Source organism: Thamnophis sirtalis, unplaced genomic scaffold (assembly GCF_051295495.1).
Source record: "Thamnophis sirtalis isolate CommonGarterSnake01/CBP01778 unplaced genomic scaffold, rThaSir2_p1.2 scaffold_3, whole genome shotgun sequence".
NCBI classification, from domain to species: domain Eukaryota; kingdom Metazoa; phylum Chordata; class Lepidosauria; order Squamata; family Natricidae; genus Thamnophis; species Thamnophis sirtalis.
The window spans coordinates 160061402-160081467 of record NW_028261383.1 but is presented as its reverse complement, the minus strand read 5'-3'; the positions used below and the strand labels follow the sequence as shown (position 1 = coordinate 160081467).

The following is a 20066-nucleotide window of genomic DNA, read 5'->3' as shown; positions in this document are numbered from 1 at the left end:
TGTAAATGTAATTGCTGACCAGAAACATACCTCACTTCAGGAACAAAGAAGGTCTTCCTGGCCAGGATATAAAGACCACCTGCAACTCCAAATCCAGTGATGAGAATTAAGGAGAGCTAAAGAAAGAGAGAGAGAGAGATGAAAAAGATAAAATGAATATTTATCAGGGGGATTGGGGAATGAAAGGGAGCTCTTGACACATCAGGAGATTTACAGCGAAAATATGGCACAGCAATCGTGTAGCCCAGTTCTTGTACATAGTGTAGCTGTCAGTTTGAGTGACTGGATTAAAAGAGGGGAGGGGAAATAGCCATGTCTTGGTGAGAGAAATTGCTCTGTGCTGGTGGTATCTTGAAGGAGAGAAGGGAGAAGGACTTTTCAGCCAGGGGGACTAAAGAGAAAAGTCTATGGATGGTCAAATAGTTCCTCTGTCTGCTGAAAATTGTTACTGGGATATTTTATTTAATCATGGACGATGCCATTTACTTTATCAGCGAGGATGTAATCTCAGACTGATTTTCACTATCTACTAACCTGCCCTTGACTCCGCTTGTTCAATTTCCAATCTCTTCTACCTCTTTAACCTTTCCAAGCCTCTCACTTATCGTCCCCTGAGTATCCTTTCTTTCTAAACAGCTTTCACCCAAATTGTTCTTCCCAAATCAATGGAACACAGTGCCGATTCAATGGATGTACCGTATGTGACTAAAACAGGAATGTCTATAGAGATATCTCTTGCCTTAAAATCTCACCCATTGTCAAGTTACTTCTACATCTACAAAGCACACAAGGTAGACCTGACCCAGAAGGTAGACCAGAGCAGAAATCAACTCCACAGGAAGACCAAAACCGCTTTCATTGAGTCTGCAATAATAGGATCTGCCAGGTCTGATTCTGCTCTACAACTTCCTCTTCTTATAGCTAATAAACTGGGGAGTCCTTCACCCAACCCACTTCCAAATGTTATCTTATTCTAGCCTTTAAAAAATGCTTCAACCCCTAGACAATGACTTCTGCGTACATTCATCAAGGCAATCTTCTTTACTCCCTACCCTATCTAAGTTTGATTTTTCAGAAGTGTAAAAAAAAAAGTTCTTTTGTACAGCTCCCAATGTATGAAATTCCTTGAGAATTCTGTCCATTCTCCTAGCGATCTCTGTGTTGGATCTGTCTGCATTGATTGGTGATTTTGAAAGTTCTAGTCCAATGGTGGGATTCAAATTTTTTTACTACCTGTTCTGTGGATGTGGCATGGCTTGGTAGGCGTGGCTTGGTGGGCATGGCAAGGGAAGGACACTGTAAAAATCCCCATTCCCTCCCAATCAGCTGGGACTCAGGAGGCAGAGAATAGAGGGGGGTGGGGCCAGTCAGAAGTGCTATTTACTGGTTCTCCAAACTACTCAAAATTTCCGCTACCTCCAGAACTGCTCAGAACTTGCTGAATACAACCTCTGTTCTAATCCCAATACTTTCAAAACACCAAGGTTAAGGAGATGATTTAAACTGAAATTCTGCTTGTTCTTGAAACTATTAATCAACTATTGCTGCTTCTTAGTATTTAAATTGTTTTATTTAGGGATTCCCTTTTTTAAAAAAAATTAAGTCAATTTGTAGGATATCCTCTGCAATGAAAAATAAGAGAAAATTTCACCATTTATAATAATAAAATATTCTAAAACTTATACTGGATACTAGTAGTCCTCAACTTACAACAGTTTGTTTAGTAACCATTCAAAGTTACTGGGGAAAAAGTGACTTATGACTGTTTTTCGCAGTTATGACCGTTGCAGATTATGTGATCAAAATTCAGATGCTTGGCAACTGATTCATATTTATGACCAAGTGTCCCAAGAACCTGTGATGATCTTTTGTGACCTTCTGATGAGTAAAGTCAATGGGGAAGCCAGATTCACTTAATCACTGGGTTACTTATTAATCAGCTGCAGTGATTCACCTAACAGCAGTGGTAAGAAAGGTCATATAATGGGACAAAACTCACTCAACAAGTGCCTTACTGAACAACATATATTTTGGGCACCGTTGTGCTTACAAATTGGGGACTACCTGTATTATAAACAAGGAACCAAATACTGTAGAATGAAGGGTTAAATAGTAACAAATCTGAAATTTTGCGCACAAGAAATCCCTCTTGGTAGCCTTTGTTAAGGTGTTATATGCTCTGAGAGTGTTTCGAGTTACAGAATTTTATAGAATGACAATTCATTTTTCTGATTATTTCTAGTGTCAAAAGTTTATGCGTGCAAAGGCTGGCTAGAAGGAAAATTGGTAACGCGCGGTCAAATCTTAGCTCTCCCGACATGGAGGCGGTGGTTGAGATAGTTAAGAAGAATAGATGGGATCAGCAGACAGAGACACAGAGTTCCTTGTGTTCCACATGCTGTTAGCGTGTGAAATAAAGTATTTCTACTTGGTCCTGAATTTGCTATCAATCTATTCGTAGGTTTAGCTCGCTTTCTAATATTATGAGAGAAACAGACAATCTATATCCACTTTGCACATCAGGATTGTAAGCATATGTGGAGTATGGATTTTTGCTAGGCATATTCTCAAATAATGCGAAAGAGTGCTCTAAAGCTACTTTTCCCTTAACATCTCCTCCCCCTTTTCATAGCTTAGCTTTTTGTAGGGTTGATGGAAGGGACTAATATTCTGGATGAGGCATGGGCCTGATGGGCACTTGCCCGTGGCACCCACAAGCATAGAGGCCCCATACAAATCTGTGTTTGTTAACCAGTGGTGGGTTGCTAATCCCGTTCCAACCGGTTCGGTTGGAATGGGGCCGGCAGCATCCTCATGCACGCGCACAGTTCACGCATGCATCTTAGCACCTGCGCGATGCTCCAGCTGCTTGCGGAGAATCGCGCAGGCGCTGTATGTGCCATCCAGCTGCTCACGTAGAATCGTGCAGGCGCTGTATGTGCCATGCGCCTGCATGGAAGTGCAGAAGCCTTCAAAGACCGGTAAAGAGCGCGGGCGGGTGGGCCCTTCGCTGTTCCCGGAAGTTACCGTATATACTCGAGTATAGGCCGACCCGAATATAAGCCGAGGCACCTAATTTTACCACAAAAAACTGGAAAAGTTATTGACTCGAGTATAAGCCTAGGGTGGGAAATGCAGCAGCTACCGGTAAATTTAAAAAATAAAAATAGATACCAATAATGTTTTTGAATATTTATTTCAAAGAAAAACAGTAAACTAGCGGTGTATTCAATGAAATACTTCACTCACCTCATGATGCTGATGTCCCGCTGTGATGATGATGTCCCGTGCAGCCGCGGGAGCGATGTCCCGCCTCCTATGACACACAGCACAGTGATTCCTATCATTGGATCACTGTACCAGAGGAGGTGGGACATTGCTATGTGGCTGCTTGCCATAACAAGGAGGAGGTGGGACATCGTTGTGGCAGGAGGGGGAGGAAGGGGAGCGGCAGGAGGGGGAGGAAGGGGAATCGTAAGACAGCCCTGCATTACATTAGAACGTGAGGAGGGGGGATGGTGCGGTGCGCGCTGCGCGGCAAACTGACACAGAGGGAGGGGAAACTCACAGGGGCACCGGGCCATTCACGAGTGTCACCCAGCGGCATGGCCCCGCCCCTTTTTCTCCTCCATTTCGGGCAAATTTTTCACTGACTCGAGTATAAGCCGAGGCGGCTTTTTTCAGCCCAAAAAGTGGGCTGAAAAACTAGGCTTATACTTGAGTATATACAGTACTTACTTCCGGGTTCGCCGACCAACCGGTTCGCGGGGATCACCGCGAACCGGTTGAAACCCACCCCTGATGTTAGCCCTTCAATGCACCTTGTATCATATCAATACAGCAACCTATTTATTACATTTTACTGCATTTTTTAAATTAATACTAGCATGCAAAATATATGTTTAATTTTATCAACCATTTACATTTTTATTCCTCTGAGTAGTTATCGTAGGGGCCCCAGTACCCCACTTTGCCTGGGGCCCGTATTGCTGTTAAGATGGCCCTGAAGGTTAGAGCACCCAGGTGTAAGCAAACTCCCCCCCCCCCCCGGGGATGGTTTATCTCTTTCCTTTAAAAGGAAAATGGCTCCTGGGGGCTGCAGGAAGCATAGCTGATGATGCAGTGAGTTAGATGAAGTGGCAAGGCTGAACTTTTCACCTTTTTTTTTTTTTGGTCTGGGGAATGAAATTTGGGGTATCCATCTCAACTGGACAGATTATAGTTTAATGCATCTATTCTCATTCTTCTCACTGTATGGCAAAAGATGCTGAAATTGGTGTTTAGTTGCTACGATTCAACACTGTAATATTAGAGGGGTGCCAGAGGTTGCAAAAATGGAGCTGGGGACTGACATGGAGTTGTGAGCTGCATATCCAGCCGTGTATTCTCAGCCTTATAGTCAGTGCCGTTGTTTTGCTTCAAAGAATACAGTCACAATTTCCAGAGAAATGTTTTAAAGTCTGCATCCGGCCTTGGTCATCAGAATGGCCTGTGGCAGACCATCTACTATTTATTAAGATTTATATCAATTCTTGATCACAGTCTTCTTCTTTATTCCAGCCTCAGGAACTTATTCTAGGCCTCAGTCTATTTCTTTTTTTTTTTCTTGATCTCTCCAGCGCTTTAAAGTAAGTGGCGAGATCCATTCCTTTCCAGAAAGGCAGAGGGACGTTCCCTGTGGCACTATTCAATGGTCCAAACAAGCAGTCTAGCTTCATCCATTCCATTTAGGTCTGCCCGAAGGTAGAACTTTTGATCTGCAGTACAGAATGCTGTACGACTACTACTAGGGTGCGCTAAAGAAAGGATCAGTTCCTGGTATATAGCTCATTCCTCTTTTATTTTTGATGCCTAGGTTTTGCTGGTTTGGGTAGTATTTCCAAAACTTAGACAGTGTGATCTGAATAGAAATACTAGTGAAACTGAAAAGCGCCTGACAAAGTTTTCCCAGAGAATCAATCTGTGTGGGAATCTTCTCTTTCAGAATTCCTAGACAGCACTGGTTGCAATGCTGTGTATTGAGATCAGTGGTGGGATTCAGTATTTTTTACTACTGGTTCTGTGGGTGTGGTGTGGTTTGGTGGGTGTGACTTGGTGGGCGTGGCAGGCGTGGCAGGGGAAGGTTACTGCAAAATCCCCATTTCCTCCCGATCCGCTGGGACTCGGGAGTCAAAGAATAGATGGGAGCGGGGCCAGTCAGAGGTGCTGTTTACCGGTTCTCCGAACTACTAAAAATTTGCGCTCCTGGTTCTCCAGAACTGGTCAGAACCTGCTGAATACCACCTCTGGTTGAGATGCCAACATAGCGATAGCATTAGCACTTAGACCTATACAGGTAGTCCTTGAGTTACGATGACAATTGAGCCCAAAATTATGTTGCTAAGTGAAACATTTGTTAAGTGAGTTTTCCCCATCTTAACAACTTTTCTTGCCACCGTTGTTAAGTGAATCATTCCATTTGTTAAGTTAGTAACACGGTTGTTAAGTGAATCCGGATTCCCCGTTGACTTTGCCTGTCAGAAGATCGCAAATGCTGATCACGTGACACTCCAAGGACACTCCAACCATCATAAATACAAACCATTTGCCAAGCGGCTGAATTTTGATCACATGAGCATGGGGATGTTGCCATGGTCGTAAGTGTGAAAAAACGATCATAAGTCACTTTTTCCAGTGCCGTTGTAAGTTTGAATGGTCACAATAGCAATAGCAGTAGACTTATATACCGCTTCATAGGGCTTTCAGCCCTCTCTAAGCGGTTTACAGAGAGTCAGCATATTGCCCCCAACAATCTGGGTCCATAAAACTGTTGTAAGTCGAGGACTACCTGTATACTGCTTCACAGTGCTTCACAGCCCTCTCTAAGTGGTTTACAGTCAGCCTATTGCCCCCAGCAGTCTAGTTCTTCATTTTACCACCCTCGGAAGGATGGAAGACTGAGTCAACCTTGAGCCAGTAAGAATCGAACCACTGGCAGTCGGCAGTCAGCAGAAGTAGCCTGCAGTACTGCATTCTAACCGCTGTACCACCACGGCTCTTAACCCTACACACCTGGAGGATGGCAAGTGCTCTGTCTTGAAAAATGTGGTTTCTTTTCCAACCATATAACAACCCTCTTGCTGTACTGTATGGACTCTACTTCTCCGTTGGCCAACAGAGTTGTTTCCTGCATCTCTTTTCTCCCACTTTCTGCAATCGATGCATACAGCTCAAAAAGAGCCCCATCCCCCAAGACCTACCGGAATGCTAATATTTGCTTGACTCTTGGTCCCCGGCTCCGTCCCTGTTTAACGAAGTAACCCTGAATGCCAAAAGCTTTTTGTATCCAATTCCAAGGTCATTTCCTACCCAGCCTACTCTATGAATCCTCAAGAGGACGGCAGTGGAAAGCCTCAATTCGAACAGATACAGCAGCTACTTGACCTTTACTAAATTGCACTGGCCCTTCCTGGCCAAGTAGGTGTTTGGAGTATAATGAACTTTCTGGCACCACCCCTGCCCTCTAGCCAGATGTATATAATCCTAACAGTTGCCATAAGAACAAAGCAAATCGTTGCCTAGCCCAGAAAATCAGGATGGACCCCCGAATAAGGCAACGAGAGGAGAAATTAATGGGCTTCCTTATTGGGGAAGATGATTATAGACTGCTTGCAAGCAGGACAGAGACTGAAAACTCTCTTGGGGTCCTTAGGGCGAAAGAAATTGAACGGTTTGAATAGTTCCTGGAAACAATTAAGAGGTGCCCCATAAAGAAAAGGAGGGAAACAAAATAAACACCTTCAAGGCATAGCTGCTTATTTAGAACTCAAATAATCTGCAGATTACCAAAGCTCACTCTGCAAATACTGTAAACAGCGGTAGACGGGTGCCCATCATTGGATCACAGATGTCTGTGTGATGGCACCCAGAATTATTTCTCATTCGCAGAAAGAACACATCATTTGGTAGCCACTTTTAGCCCTTCCTTGGAGGAGATGTGGATTTTTTAAAATCTTTGGTTGCAGAAATTGGTGCAGAATATGGTACAGAGTGGGCTTTTGTTACAAAATGGTTTCTCCCTCTCCCACCCTCTCTTTCTCTCCTCCTCCCGCCCTCTTTCTCCCTCCCTCTCGCCTTCTTTTTCTCTCTCCTCCTCCCTCACTTTCTCTTTCTCTCTCCCCCTTCTTCCTTCCCTCCCACTCTCCCTCTCTCCTCCTCTCTCCCTCTTTCTCCCTCTCCATCCCTCTCTTCCCCCTCCCTCTTCCTCCCTCTTCTCTTTCCCTCCCTTTTTCTTTCTTTCTCCACCTTTCCTCCCTCTCTCTCTCCCCTGCTTCTATCTTTCTCCCTCCCCCACTTTATCTCCCTCCCTCCATCTCACCTGCTTTTTCTCTCTCCCCTCACATTCTCTTTCTCTCTCCCCTCCTCTTCCCTCCCACTCCCCCTCCCTCTCTTTCTCTTTCCTCTTTCCCTCTTTCTTTCTCCCCCTCCCTCCCTCTCTTCCCCCTCCCTCCCTCTTTCTCTCCTCCCTCCCTTTCTCTCCCTCACTCCCACTCTCCCTCCCTCTCTCTTTCTCTCTCTCGTCCTCCCTCTTTCTCTTTCTTTCTCCCCTTCCCTACTTCCCTCCCACTCTCCCTCCCTCTTTCTCTCTCCTCCTCTCTCCCTCTTTCTCCCCCTCCCTCTCTCTCCCTCTCCCTCCATCTTTCTCTCTCTCCACTCTCCCTCACTTTCTCTCCGTCTCCCTCCTCTCTCTTTCTTGCTCTCCTTCTCCCTCCCTCTTTCTCTCTCTCTCTTTCTCCCCTTCCCACCCTCCCTCTCTCTCTCTCCACCCCCATGTGTTTTTAAAAATATGCCATGCAATCCATTACATGAACCAAAATACTTAACCAGTAGTCACTGAAAACATGTGTTAAGAAAGTGGCAAACCTCACAAATTAATCAATGATCGGTTGGCAGCTATTTACCCAAAAAGAAATTGAGCTTGTATTTAATCCCCTTCAAAAAGGTATAAACAGAAAAAAAGTGGAAAACACAGTGGGGAAAAAGTATGCAATGTCCAGCTTCCCAACTTGTGGGCTTAGATTAAAACCCATCCTAGAAACTTTCCCCTTTGCAATAAATATGCAAAAGTATGCAGTCTCTAAAAGCCACATTACAGAGAAGAACAAAACAGCTCCCTCTCCATCCAATTACATGAATTATGATTAAAATTAGTTGGCTGCACATTGTTACAGTTTATATAATTGAGTCCACACCTGAATATACTAACCATTTTTCTTTTCTTATACCAAACATACAAGCCTACGTGCAGGTGCACAAACATACATACACCCGTCTCCTTCCAACAAGAATTACAAGCAGATGTGGAAACATATAGAATGAGGCTATGGCTACTTGCCCTGAATATTTTGCTCAGAAAAATGGAGGGGACTGTAATTTTACAAAAATGCAAAGATTGTTTTCTTCTCGGTTTCCCACTCAGAGGATCTTCATAGACATAGAATTCCCACATTTTGTAAAATGAGAGCAAATACTGTCAGGTTTCAAACATGAATAAGGTGGACAATGTCATTGTATTAACCTCAAGTTCTCATCTCAAGCCACAAGTTCTCTTCCCTTTGTGTGTGTGTGTGTGTGTGTGTGTGTGTGTGTGTGCGCGCGTATGTATGTGTATACACACACACACACACACACAGAGTATATATGCACTTCAGTTCTTCAGAAGCTTCTTGGATGAGAAGCAAAATATATGTGTTTGTGTGTGTGTGTGTGTAATCATACTGTATATATACTGTATATATACTGTTTGTGTGTGTGTGTATGTATGTATGTATGTATAGTACATACATATATATATATATATATATATATATATATATATATATATATATATATATATATATATATATATATATATATATATATATATATATAGCAATTGTATGTGTGTTATGTATATATTATATATACACTTTTGAGAGCAGGCAACAGAATTTCATTTTTAAGGTATGCTAGTGTGCCCAGTAAAAATCACAATAAAGGTTATCTATATCTATTTAACATCTGTCCGTCCGTCCATATCTATCTATCTATCTGTCTGTCTGTCTGTCTGTCTGTCTGTCTATCTATCTATCTATCATCTATCTATCATCTATCTATCATCTATCTATCTATCTATCATCTATCATCTATCTATCATCTATCTATCTATCTATCTATCTATCTATCTATCTATCTATCTATCTATCTATCTATCTATCTATCTATCTATCACCTACCTACATCTACCTACCTACCTACCTACCTACCTACCTACCTACCTACCTACCTACCTACCTACCTATTATCTATCTATCTATCTATCTATCTATCTATCTATCTATCTATCTATCATCTATCTATCTATCTATCTATCTATCTATCTATCTATCTATCATCTATCTATCTATCAATCATCTATCTATCTATCTATCTATCTATCTATCTATCTATCTATCATCTATCATCTATCTATCTATCACCTACCTACATCTACCTACCTACCTACCTACCTACCTATTATCTATCTATCTATCTATCTATCTATCTATCATCTATCTATCTATCTATCTATCTATCTATCTATCTATCTATCATCTATCTATCTATCTATCTATCTATCTATCTATCTATCTATCTATCTATCATCTATCATCTATAGTGAAAGTGATATAGTTAAAAATACAATAAAAAACGTGGACCTCATTTTTCTACAGGGGAAGAGTGAAGTAGAAAATCCAGAATAAGCAGTCTACCCTTGAAGAACCAATGGGTTTTTTAGTGTACAGCCTCCCATCCATTTCTGGTTCTTTTTAAACACTTACATGCTCGCTTTCGGGCACCATCTTCCTGAATTAACGTAGTTTGGCATACCCTAGTTTCGGCAGATGTTGAGTGTATTCAGAAGGTTAAAGTTATTGGGAGATGCTCATTTTTCTTCTTTGCACTGTGCGTCGGCCCTGTGCCAGGTAGACCTGGCAGTGGCCGCTAGCCACAATACACCGGATAATCAAGAATGACGCCACAGTCCCAGGAACTGCTGGCACCTCTGTGGAGCATCAGGGTTTACAGACGTATTTCACCATCTGCTGCTGGCATCTTCTGGGTTATTAATACTGGGGAAACATCTGAGGATGGTTGAGTCGCTGGGAATAAACATATGAATTAACTAACTAAAGCTGTTACCTGGAAGGAGGCTCTCGTGGCTTTATGGCAGCAGCGGTGGAAACCATACAGAGCAAAGAAGGAGCTTTTGTTTTGCTTTGCTTTTGGCCTCTCTCCCACAACATTTGCTTGTTCCCTAGGACGGAGGCGAATGGATATCCCCTCCCCCTTCATCACAATTCCCTTGAACTGCAGATCTGGAAAGCATCTTGAAACCAAAGAGCGTAAGCTAGTGAAACATGAAGGCTGCTTAATTAATACTGTAAATTACATAAATATAAATTATATTCATTATAAATTAATAGACTGATTTGCTGCCCTAAAGGAACCTAAAAGTTTGCTTCTAGGACACTAAAGGGAACCAACCACCAATTGGCCATTTATAGGAAACATTATTATTTAGGACATGGTGTGGGATGATATCAGAGGTGGGTTCCTACCAGTTCGCACCTATTTGGTAGAACCGGTTCGTCAAATCTACCAAACCGGTTAGAAGAGGTTCCACCAGTGGACCCGGAAAGCAGGCCACACCTACAGAAGAGGTTCCAAATTTTTTTGAAACCCACCACTGGTCCTTGGATATGATTATTCTACACTATCATGCTCATATTTATAAAACTCAGTGCCTCTGTGAAAGGTAAGGATGACTACTGCGTTTGTGGTGAAATCAGAACATTGCGTGTGTTGAAGTTGTTTTAATGCAAACCAAAGATGCCTTTAAAAAAACAAGTTTACATCATATTCTTATGCATGCCAGTGCTGTGTGTGAGGTAATTTAAGGTGGTTCTGACAAGTGTCGTTGGCATCTTCATATCCGGTCACATGGGCGGCAAGCCACTCCCACAAAGGAGGCCACACCCACATAGTAGGTTCGAACAATTTTTGAAACTCACCATTGGATGATATCTTAGACAATGTCATCAATGGAGTCCTAGGTGCTCTCTGAGTTCGCCCCCTCAGATGTTTCATAACCCAACTAGGTAACATCATCAATACTAGAAGGGAGTGGGGTTTGCTTTGGTTTAGATACAAGTGGCTTGCCCCGTCAGTGTTGGTGGGAGTGTTCTTGGTGGTTCCTTGATTAGGCTGCTGTTTACTGCTAGCTTGTTTGTCTGGGTTAGTAGTTCGTGAATTGGGGAATTGTCATCAGGTTGGGCGGTAGTGGTGGGAGCAGCAGTGCAGGGCATTACCATCGCTGATAATGGAGAAAACCGTGCCATTGTATTGAATCAGAATCAGAATTGAGTTTGAAGGGACCTTGGAGGTCTTCTAGTCCAGCCCCCTGCTCAGGTAGGAAACCCTATATATGTGATGGCGAACCTATGGCACGCGTGCCACAGGTGGCATGCAGAGCCATTTGTCAGGGCACGTGAGGCATTGCCCTGTCAAATAGCCAGTGCGTATGTGCGTGCTGGACAGCTGACTTCAGCCTTGTTTTGAGACCATTTTCCATTCCCGGGAGGCTTCCTTGAAGCCTCTGGAATGCGAAAAACCGGCCCTATGGGCAAACCGGAAATTCAGGAACGTATTTCTGGTTTGCTCGTAGGGCCGATTTTAGCCTTCCGGAGTCTTCAAGGAAGCTGAGATTTTTCCTAACCCTTCCCACTTCTATTATTATATGTGCCAGAAGTTACAATGGCAGCCATTAGGATGATGATCAAAGACAAATCATGGATGAGAAAAAGAAACTGTGTCTGTAACTAGCCACAGTCACTAGTTATCAGCACACACACACACCCTCAACCCTGGAGTAGGTGGATACTGGTGTAGCTTGGAGTAAGGCAGTTACTCTTATCCTATTAAGAGAATGGGGACAACGTTGTGAAACAATCCAAGCAATGATGGATACAAAGGATGGAAGGTAAACTATAACTCTGACTTCCATCTTGGTGAGTCTAGATGGTGAGACTTTTCTCTCCCTTGCTAGATACAATGTTGGAAGCCCTCAAAATCAACAGCCACCAAATTATATAGCAGCCCCTCTTTTCTAGCTTCATTTTATCGAGATGGCTATTTTCTACTCTATTTCTTTTCTGCCAGCAGAATTCTGAGCTTGTAATTTGGTGGGATTTTAAATATATTTGGGGACTTGGCTTGGTAGGGATTTGATGTGGAGTTGGCATTAATCGCAGGCTGAGGCAGTTGGGCACCCTAGGAAGTGCGACCACACAACAGCAGGAGAAGCTGTTGCAAGGTGAAAATGCTGATTTGCACGGATGGTGCAAAAACAGCTGATGATAGATAATGGATGGTGTGTCAGGAATCTCTTCAGCAGCCTACATTGCCCCATTTGCCTCAGTTAAAAAAGAAAGAAAGAAAGATGCTTTCAATTAACCATTTGTGTGATTTCCAAGCACCCCTCTTTTTCAGGACGAATCCCCTTATTTTCTGGCACCTTTTTCAGGTAAACATGACCCTTCCCAATTTTTTAGTTTCTTGGGGGGTGGGTAGGAATTCAAGAATGCCTTTTTAAAACTTTGCTAGTGCTGTGCAGAATGGCAGAACTCACTAGCTTCTCTTCCGCAGTATTGCCAAAATTGACTGCATGTTAAACAGATGTTCTGTAATTAAACCATGGAATTTAAAAGATCTCAAGTGAGAACGTTTGGCATAAAATTACGTGGAAATTTGGGGTACCTTGGAGATAGGGATGGGCCTATCTGATGAAGTGAAATGTGTATGGATCATTTTTGGCTGTGAAAGAAATAGTAGTCATTTCTCTCTCTCCCCCCCCCCCATTAGCCTCTTTTCCATTTTTTGTTCTTGACCTGTCCTCAGATACCAGTACCTGCTACTCATTCCAAAATGCTGCATGCAAAATTTTGCTCTAGGATATTCTAGAGACAACATTTGGGCATAACTTAGTAATATAAAGCACCATCCCCTGAATTTTCTGAAGCTCTTTTGCTTACTGAATCCAGAATGGTGCAAACAATGTCCCAAATGACAAATAAAAGCATTCTGAGTTTCATTCAATCTTGTTGGACTAAATGGTTGAAGAGATAGGGGGTTATGTTTGTTTGTTTTTTACAATTAATACAATAGGCTCAGGAATCAATGCAAAATTGGTTACTAGTTGCTGTGTGTGGATTTTCAATGGCTATTTCATAAAGAGTACATTGCAATTACTTATTTTTAAAGCTATATGAATAATCAAATTTCTCAAATATCTGTTATCTGGAATCCAAACTCAGCTTGTCTTCCTATGAATCTTCTAGAGTAGGGGGTCCCTGACCTCTGGGGCATGGACCAGTACCACTCCATGACCTGTTAGGAATTGGGCCCCATAATTGACAAGTGAGTCCCTTGTATGGCCCAGCAAAGCTTTACCTGGCTATGCACAAGATGTACGTAGGTTGTGCATGAAACCATCCACTCCCAATCCTTGGAAGACAATTTTTCTTCCAACACTAGTGCTTGGTGCCAAAAAGGTTGGGGACTGTTGTTCTAAAGCACATTGCTTCTATCCCAACCCTTCTGCCATGCTGTTGAAATATGTCTGCGTTTTGAACAACAGATCAAAGCTCTGGTAGCCCCTGAAAGGCTCTGAATCAATTTAGCCAAGATGTCCCTAGGCAACAGAGCAGCTGGTATACAAACAGAACTTCTGCCTTTATCCTAACCTTTCAGAAAAAGCTCTATGCCCTTAAAGGCAAAATCCTGAAGAGGATGCTGAAAAAAAGCCACGAAACCCTTGGAAACAAGGATGGCTACCCCTTCTAGATCATTTGGTCTGCCTTACTAACACCTATTTGGCTAACATTAGATAGGACCACAAGGTTCCTTGTCTCATCTTGCCTAGTCTTCACGATGTATTAACCTTTGAACCAGAAGATAATACATTGGCTTAAACAAGCAAGCAAAAAGACCCAGCTGGTATTCAGAAGGAGCAGTATCAAAGCTTGCCATTACTTAAACCATTTCCTTGAATTATATCTGTCAGGTGGGATGCCACATTATTTAAACATAAACATCATTAGAAGAGACTGGACAGTTTCCTAGGCTGTAGCCATACTCTAGTGAACTCCAGAAAAGAAAACAGTAAGGCTATGGATCCTAGAGCAAGAGGTGCAAATGATTAAATGGGAGAGGAATGTCACTGGGGAAAGAGGAAGGATAGGGCACTGAGAGGGGCAAACTCTATCCAAGGTCCTGAAAATAATATAAAGTTGCAACCAAAGCAAATGTTTTAGTACACGTCTACCCTCCATTCAAAACCCCAATTTATTGTAATTGGCCCCTCCCTCCCTCTCTCCCTCCCTCCCTCCCTCTCTCCCTTCCTGCCATTCCAAGGAACTCCTACATCACATTATTTTTCCTCTGTTATGCTAATGTTGGGCCAAATTAAAGAGGGAAAGCTATAGGGCCTTATTATTGTTGGGAAGTGTAACCAAGGATTGCCTTTATCAGCTTCCTACATCCTGTATGAGAGCCTTGGTGGCACAGTGGTTAGAGTGTAGTATTGAAGGATACCTCTGCTGATTGCTGGCTGCCTGCAATTTGGCTCAAGGTTGACTCAGCCTTCCATTCTTCCGAGGTCGGTAAAATGAGGACCCAGATTATTGGGGGCAATTCGCTGACTCTGAAAACTGCTTACAGAACTGTAAAGCACTGTGAAGTGGTATATAAGTGTAAATGCTATTGCTATACTTCCTATTACTTCCATTCCCGCTGCTTTAAGCCCTGACAGTTGGCTAAGTCTTGAACAGGATGCCCAATGGTAGGGTGTCAGAACCTCTTGCTTTTCTTCTGTTGATGTAGCAGATGACAAAACCGTGCCTCTTTGAAATTGTGCTCAGGGTGTTTTACACAAACACACAGAGACATTTTCTTAGTTACACACACAACTGCTTCTCATAAAGGGAAGAAGTCCTTCTTCAACAGAGAAAATTAATGTATCAGCGAGAACTTAAATTCTTCTCTCAACATGTTGGTCCTCTATATGCACAGGGTATTGAGAATAAAATAGGCTGTTCTCTGCAGCAGTGACAGAATGGTCTTCCCAGTGCTGAATTCTGATATTGTAATTTAATTGCAATTTAATTTGTGGAAAAGGATAGTCTGTTTTGGAGGCAGGGGTTTCAAAGTCAAGGACCAATGTTTGAACAAAGATTTCTCCTCAGATAGGCTGAAGTAAAAAAAAATCTATGATGGGAATGGGTGGGAAAGGACCCTTGAAGAAAAATCCGTTATTCGTGTATTCAATATCCACTTTGCAGGGAATGAAAAAAAAGCTGTTTGCGTTATGTGTTTGTGCATATTTGCATGTATTAAATAGGGCCATTTTCATTCTTTTTTCTTTAGCCCATGAGAAGAGAAATTGTATTTATATCAAGGCCTCAGAGGCATATATAATTTATTAGGGTTTATTCATTTTTATAAACAAAATCCCTGTCATGAATTTTTGATGGAAAAGGAGACAATCGTTTTGAGGGATGGAAAAATGGGGGGAGTGGATTGTTCGTTTTCCATTCTGTCACTGAAATCCTGAAAATGAGATAGGGCTGTGGATCAGTTAGATGACAAAACATTGGGAACATATTAAAAAAAAATCCTTAAAACCTTAAGCTGGTTTTTAAAGTGGAAAGGCTGGTGTGTGTGAGCGGGAGGCTAAAAACCTGCTGTGTGTTGATTTATTTCTGGAGTGTAGTAAAACCCCTTAGAGGCATCAGATATAACAAGGTAAATAACACATCAAATCTCCCCTCTTGCCAATTGTGTGTGCACGCCAGCTGCAGATGTCTAGGGTTAGGGAACAAAGTACACAGCATTAAATATACACAAGCTTTCCATCCAGGTGGAGGCAGGCAGCAAAGAGTTCTAAGATTTGGGCTATCAAATAAGAAAATAATTAAATAGTCTTTGGAAAGACACAGAGAAAATTAGCAGCTGTTCTGAATCCTTCTAAGTTATACTTAAGGGACAGGATGAATAGTACTGTCCTTTGAATCAACATGAAATCCAGTAACAAAAGGTGGTTAAAGATAAAGGTTCCCCTCACACATATGTGCTAGTCGTTCCTGACTCTAGAGGGCGGTGCTCATCTCCATTTCAAAGCCGAAGAGCCAGCACTGTCCGAAGATGTCTCCATGGTCATGTGGCCGGCATGACTAAATGCCGAAGGTGCACAAAATGCTGTTACCTTCCCATCAAACATGGTTCCTATTTTTCTACTTGCATTTTTTACATGCTTTCGAATTGCTAGGTTGGTCGAAGCTGGGACAAGTAACAGGAGCTCACTCTGTTACGTGGCGCTAGGGATTTGAACCCCTGAACTGCTGACCTTTCTGATAGACAAGTTCAGTGTCTTAACTACTGAGCCACTGCATCCCTTAAAGGAGGTTCTTTCTCACAAAATCCTAGAAAGGTGTCCAGTGGAAGGTTTTGGATACAGAAACTAGGGATGCCAATGTTCTCACCCTTCTCTGTCTTTTTGCAGATCTGCCACTTGAAAAGTCAGGAAAGGAAAAAGAGCCAAATGTTACTTGCTACCTTTTTTCCTTCCTGGTAGCACCTCTTGGAGCAATACATAGGCTATTATCCCAGGGAGGTTGGTTAGACTGGGAAGTCAATTTCAGAAGATGACAAAGGCAGGCCACTTCCTCTTTATATTTATATTTTTATTTACATGGACCTGGACCAAGATTCGAGCAAAGAGTAGGAAGTTTGAGCAGGGAGAATTAGAATTTATGGCAAACTGCATGATGTTTGAGGCCAGAGGGCCATGGAGTCCTAAGCATTGGTTGCAGATCCCAAAGATCCTTAAAATAGCTTTGCAGCTTTGAACGTGTCTGAAGAGGAACAGTAGATACATACCCAATAATCAATTTACTAAATACTTAATTGGCTTGGTTTAAGTTAGTTTTTGGCCTAAGGTAGTTAACTTTCTGAGCACTCCCCTCCAAATCATTGAATTAGCTACAATAGCTGGTTTCATATACTATACTATTACTGTGAAAAAGGAAACACACTGTGTTATGGCTCTAACAGCACAAAGGACATTAAATGAGAAAGACCATCATATTCAGCCTGCAAGTTCCCATTACACTAAATACATTTTCAGTCATCTGAGATTATTGGAGTTGTAGTCCAACAACATCTGGAGAACCTTAAGTTCCCCACCTCTGACCTTCTGCAAAGGAATTAGAAAATGTACAGTGTATTAGAAAAATATGTCAGAGGTCTAGATTTGGTTAAGGTGTTTCTATATGGCCAGCTTGCCTTTGTATAATTACTCCACAGAACTCATGTACTTTATTTCATGCCACCTCTCTGATTCTATACACTTTGTTCCACACAATTACCCACATCTATACTTTAGACACATGTGACACAAGCACATATTCTTTCTGTTTACCGTCTTTTTGAGAATGTTGATTTCAGATTCCTTGTGTGTCTAATTACACTTGGCCAATAAAGAGAATTCTATTCCATTCCATTCCTTATTATTAAATATATTTTGAAGGAAAAACGTGACTATTAATTTTCTCAGAATAATTTCTTGTTGCATTATCTTGAATTTAAGGAAAGTCAAGAAGGTCACATTTTAGCCTTAAGAGTTCTTTCATGTTGCTTCTTTTGCACCAGTCACTCACACTCACATTCAATCTGCTACTATTCATCACCCATTCATTTTTGGTCCCATTTCCCCTTGTTGCTAACACATGCAAGTCTTAAATATCTCATTCCCACTAGATTCAACTTCTGTGCTTTACCTGACACACCAAGCTTTCACTTCTATATAATAAAATGGGCAGAACTGCATTCATATGCATGCTAATTTTAACATCCACGACAAAAACATTATGTTGTCATAAGGTTTGTGATCTGGCAAACAAACAAACAATAAATAAAAAAATAATGGCTGTTATTTATATGTTCTCTATCGTAATACCATTTATATGTATAGTCTAATTGTCAAAATCATGTGTGAGAATATCTCTGTAATGTTCCCACCAAGAAAAATTTGGATAGGCAAGAAATGGAACTATCCTGCCTTCGGATTCTTTTTAAGGATGAAAATATTAATTACAATATTAAAAAAGATAAAGGTTCCCTCGCACATATGTGCTAGTCGTTCTCGACTCTAGGGGGCAGTACTCATCACCACTTCAAAGCTGAAGAGCCAGCGCTGTTCGAAGACGTTTCCATGGTCCTGTGGCCAACATGACTAAATGCTGAAGGTGTACGGAACACTGTTACCTTCCACCAAAGGTGGTTCCTATTTTTCTAACTTGCACTTTTATATGCTTTCGAACTGGCAGAAGCTGGGACAAATAACAGGAACTCACACCGTTATGCAGCACTAGGGATTTGAACCGCCAAACTGCTGACCCTTCTGATCAACAAGCTCAGTGTCTTAGCCACTGAGCCCCCGCGTCCCTTATTACAATATTATAAAGCAATAATAAAAAGCCATGTCATTTCCTAACATGATTCAGTGCTCCCAGAAAAAGTGATTAATTGTGCTCCTGATTGTAAGACATTGTGGAACAATTCCACTTTTGCCTCATTATGAACTTTTTTTTAAAAAGAGAGCAAGCAAAGACAAAACACATCAAAAACGACAGAAAAAAAATAGAAGAGAATGTTTTTATATACGGTTATTTAAAAGTAATAACTAGGGAAGGAATATTATACTGGGGATGTATTATTTAGCTTTATAATTCCATTTTTGCTCCTATTACATGGGGGGAAAGTATCAGAGTTTTTAAGACTCTTTAACTTTCCTATGAACGGGGCTCCTTCCTTTGAAAAGAGAAGCAGTGAAGCCGATGAAGCACACCCAGGATCGAGATACTGAACCAAAGAATTTGACAGCTCACCTGAACTTGTGTGAATTGAGGAGGATGGAAATGTGGGTGGGAGTTCCAGACATCTGCTTGTTAAGATGGGTGAAATTTCACCGCTTTTCTTCCTCTTGGGGCATTTATACATCCTTCTCCTCAACTGGGTCCTTTCCCTCCCCTCTCCCATTCTCCCAGAAGAAAGAACCACCTGTTAAACTTCATGCCTGCAACAAGTCACTGGAAGGGAGAAGGAAGGGAAGGCTTTGATGGGGCAGGAGAAAAGGATTAAGAATCTAGGGATTAGGAACGAAGAATGGGATTCAGGGACTCTTCTAGTTACAGGACGAAGGACTCCAGGGCCGCACAAGGGAGATAAGAGAGAGAAAGGAAGGACTCACTGTTGGAAACCGCGTGAGTTGCCTCATTCGAAAGGTCATGTTCCTCAACGTTGCGCCCTTCCTTCTTAGGGCCGCGCTGCGAGGCTTTGGGGAGTCCCCTCGGCTCGACGGCTTTGGCTTTTGAGGCTGCCACAGTTGGTCCCGCCGGCCCAGCGCATCCCAGACGCGCCTGCCCCCGCCTCCAGGACGGGGAGGAGGGGTGGGTCCCCCTGTAACTCCTCCGCCTTTTTTAGGGTGGTGGTGGAGGAAGGGAGATTGGTGGGACGCGAACGAGCGAAAGAGACGGGGGAGTCGTAGGGTCGGGGCTCGCGTCCCGAGTAAACGCGAAGAGAAGTTTTTAAAAGTCACACGGACTAGTCAGAGAGAGAAGTAGTCGCGGATTTGAGCTTGTGCGCGGGAATAGGGGTCCCGGGTCTATTTGGGGTGGGGTGGGGTCTTTGTAGGATTCCAGGAGAGGGGAGGCGAGTGGGGGGTGGGGGGTTCCCGTTATTTTGAGCCAAAGCCAAGGTTTGAATCCTTCAGTCGAGCGTTTGGGGACGAATTATAGAGCTCATCCCTTGGACTTCATTGATCGTAGCCCGCTTCCCCACCTCTCCCTTCCTGCTCTATGATCTGCAGAAGCCAAAACTGGGACCGTGGCTTGCTTGGCTGCCGATGGTTCAGATGTGCCGAGGAAGGTCAGGACGGGGCTGGGAATCTC

At 42.5% G+C, this 20066-nt stretch overlaps 1 protein-coding gene across 1 annotated transcript in view; it reads right to left on the bottom strand.

Annotated features, from left to right (window-relative positions):
- Positions 1-19467, bottom strand: part of COXFA4L2 (cytochrome c oxidase hypoxia associated subunit FA4L2) — a 57282-nt gene extending 37815 nt beyond the window's left edge. The window contains exons 1-2 of the mRNA XM_014061737.2: positions 19367-19467; positions 31-116 (exon numbers count right to left, since the gene is read on the bottom strand). Coding sequence (XP_013917212.2) covers positions 31-116; positions 19367-19405 — 125 coding nt within the window. The 5' untranslated portion in view covers positions 19406-19467. The remainder of the gene's footprint in view (positions 1-30; positions 117-19366) is intronic.
- Between the last annotated feature and the right edge of the window lie 599 nt (positions 19468-20066).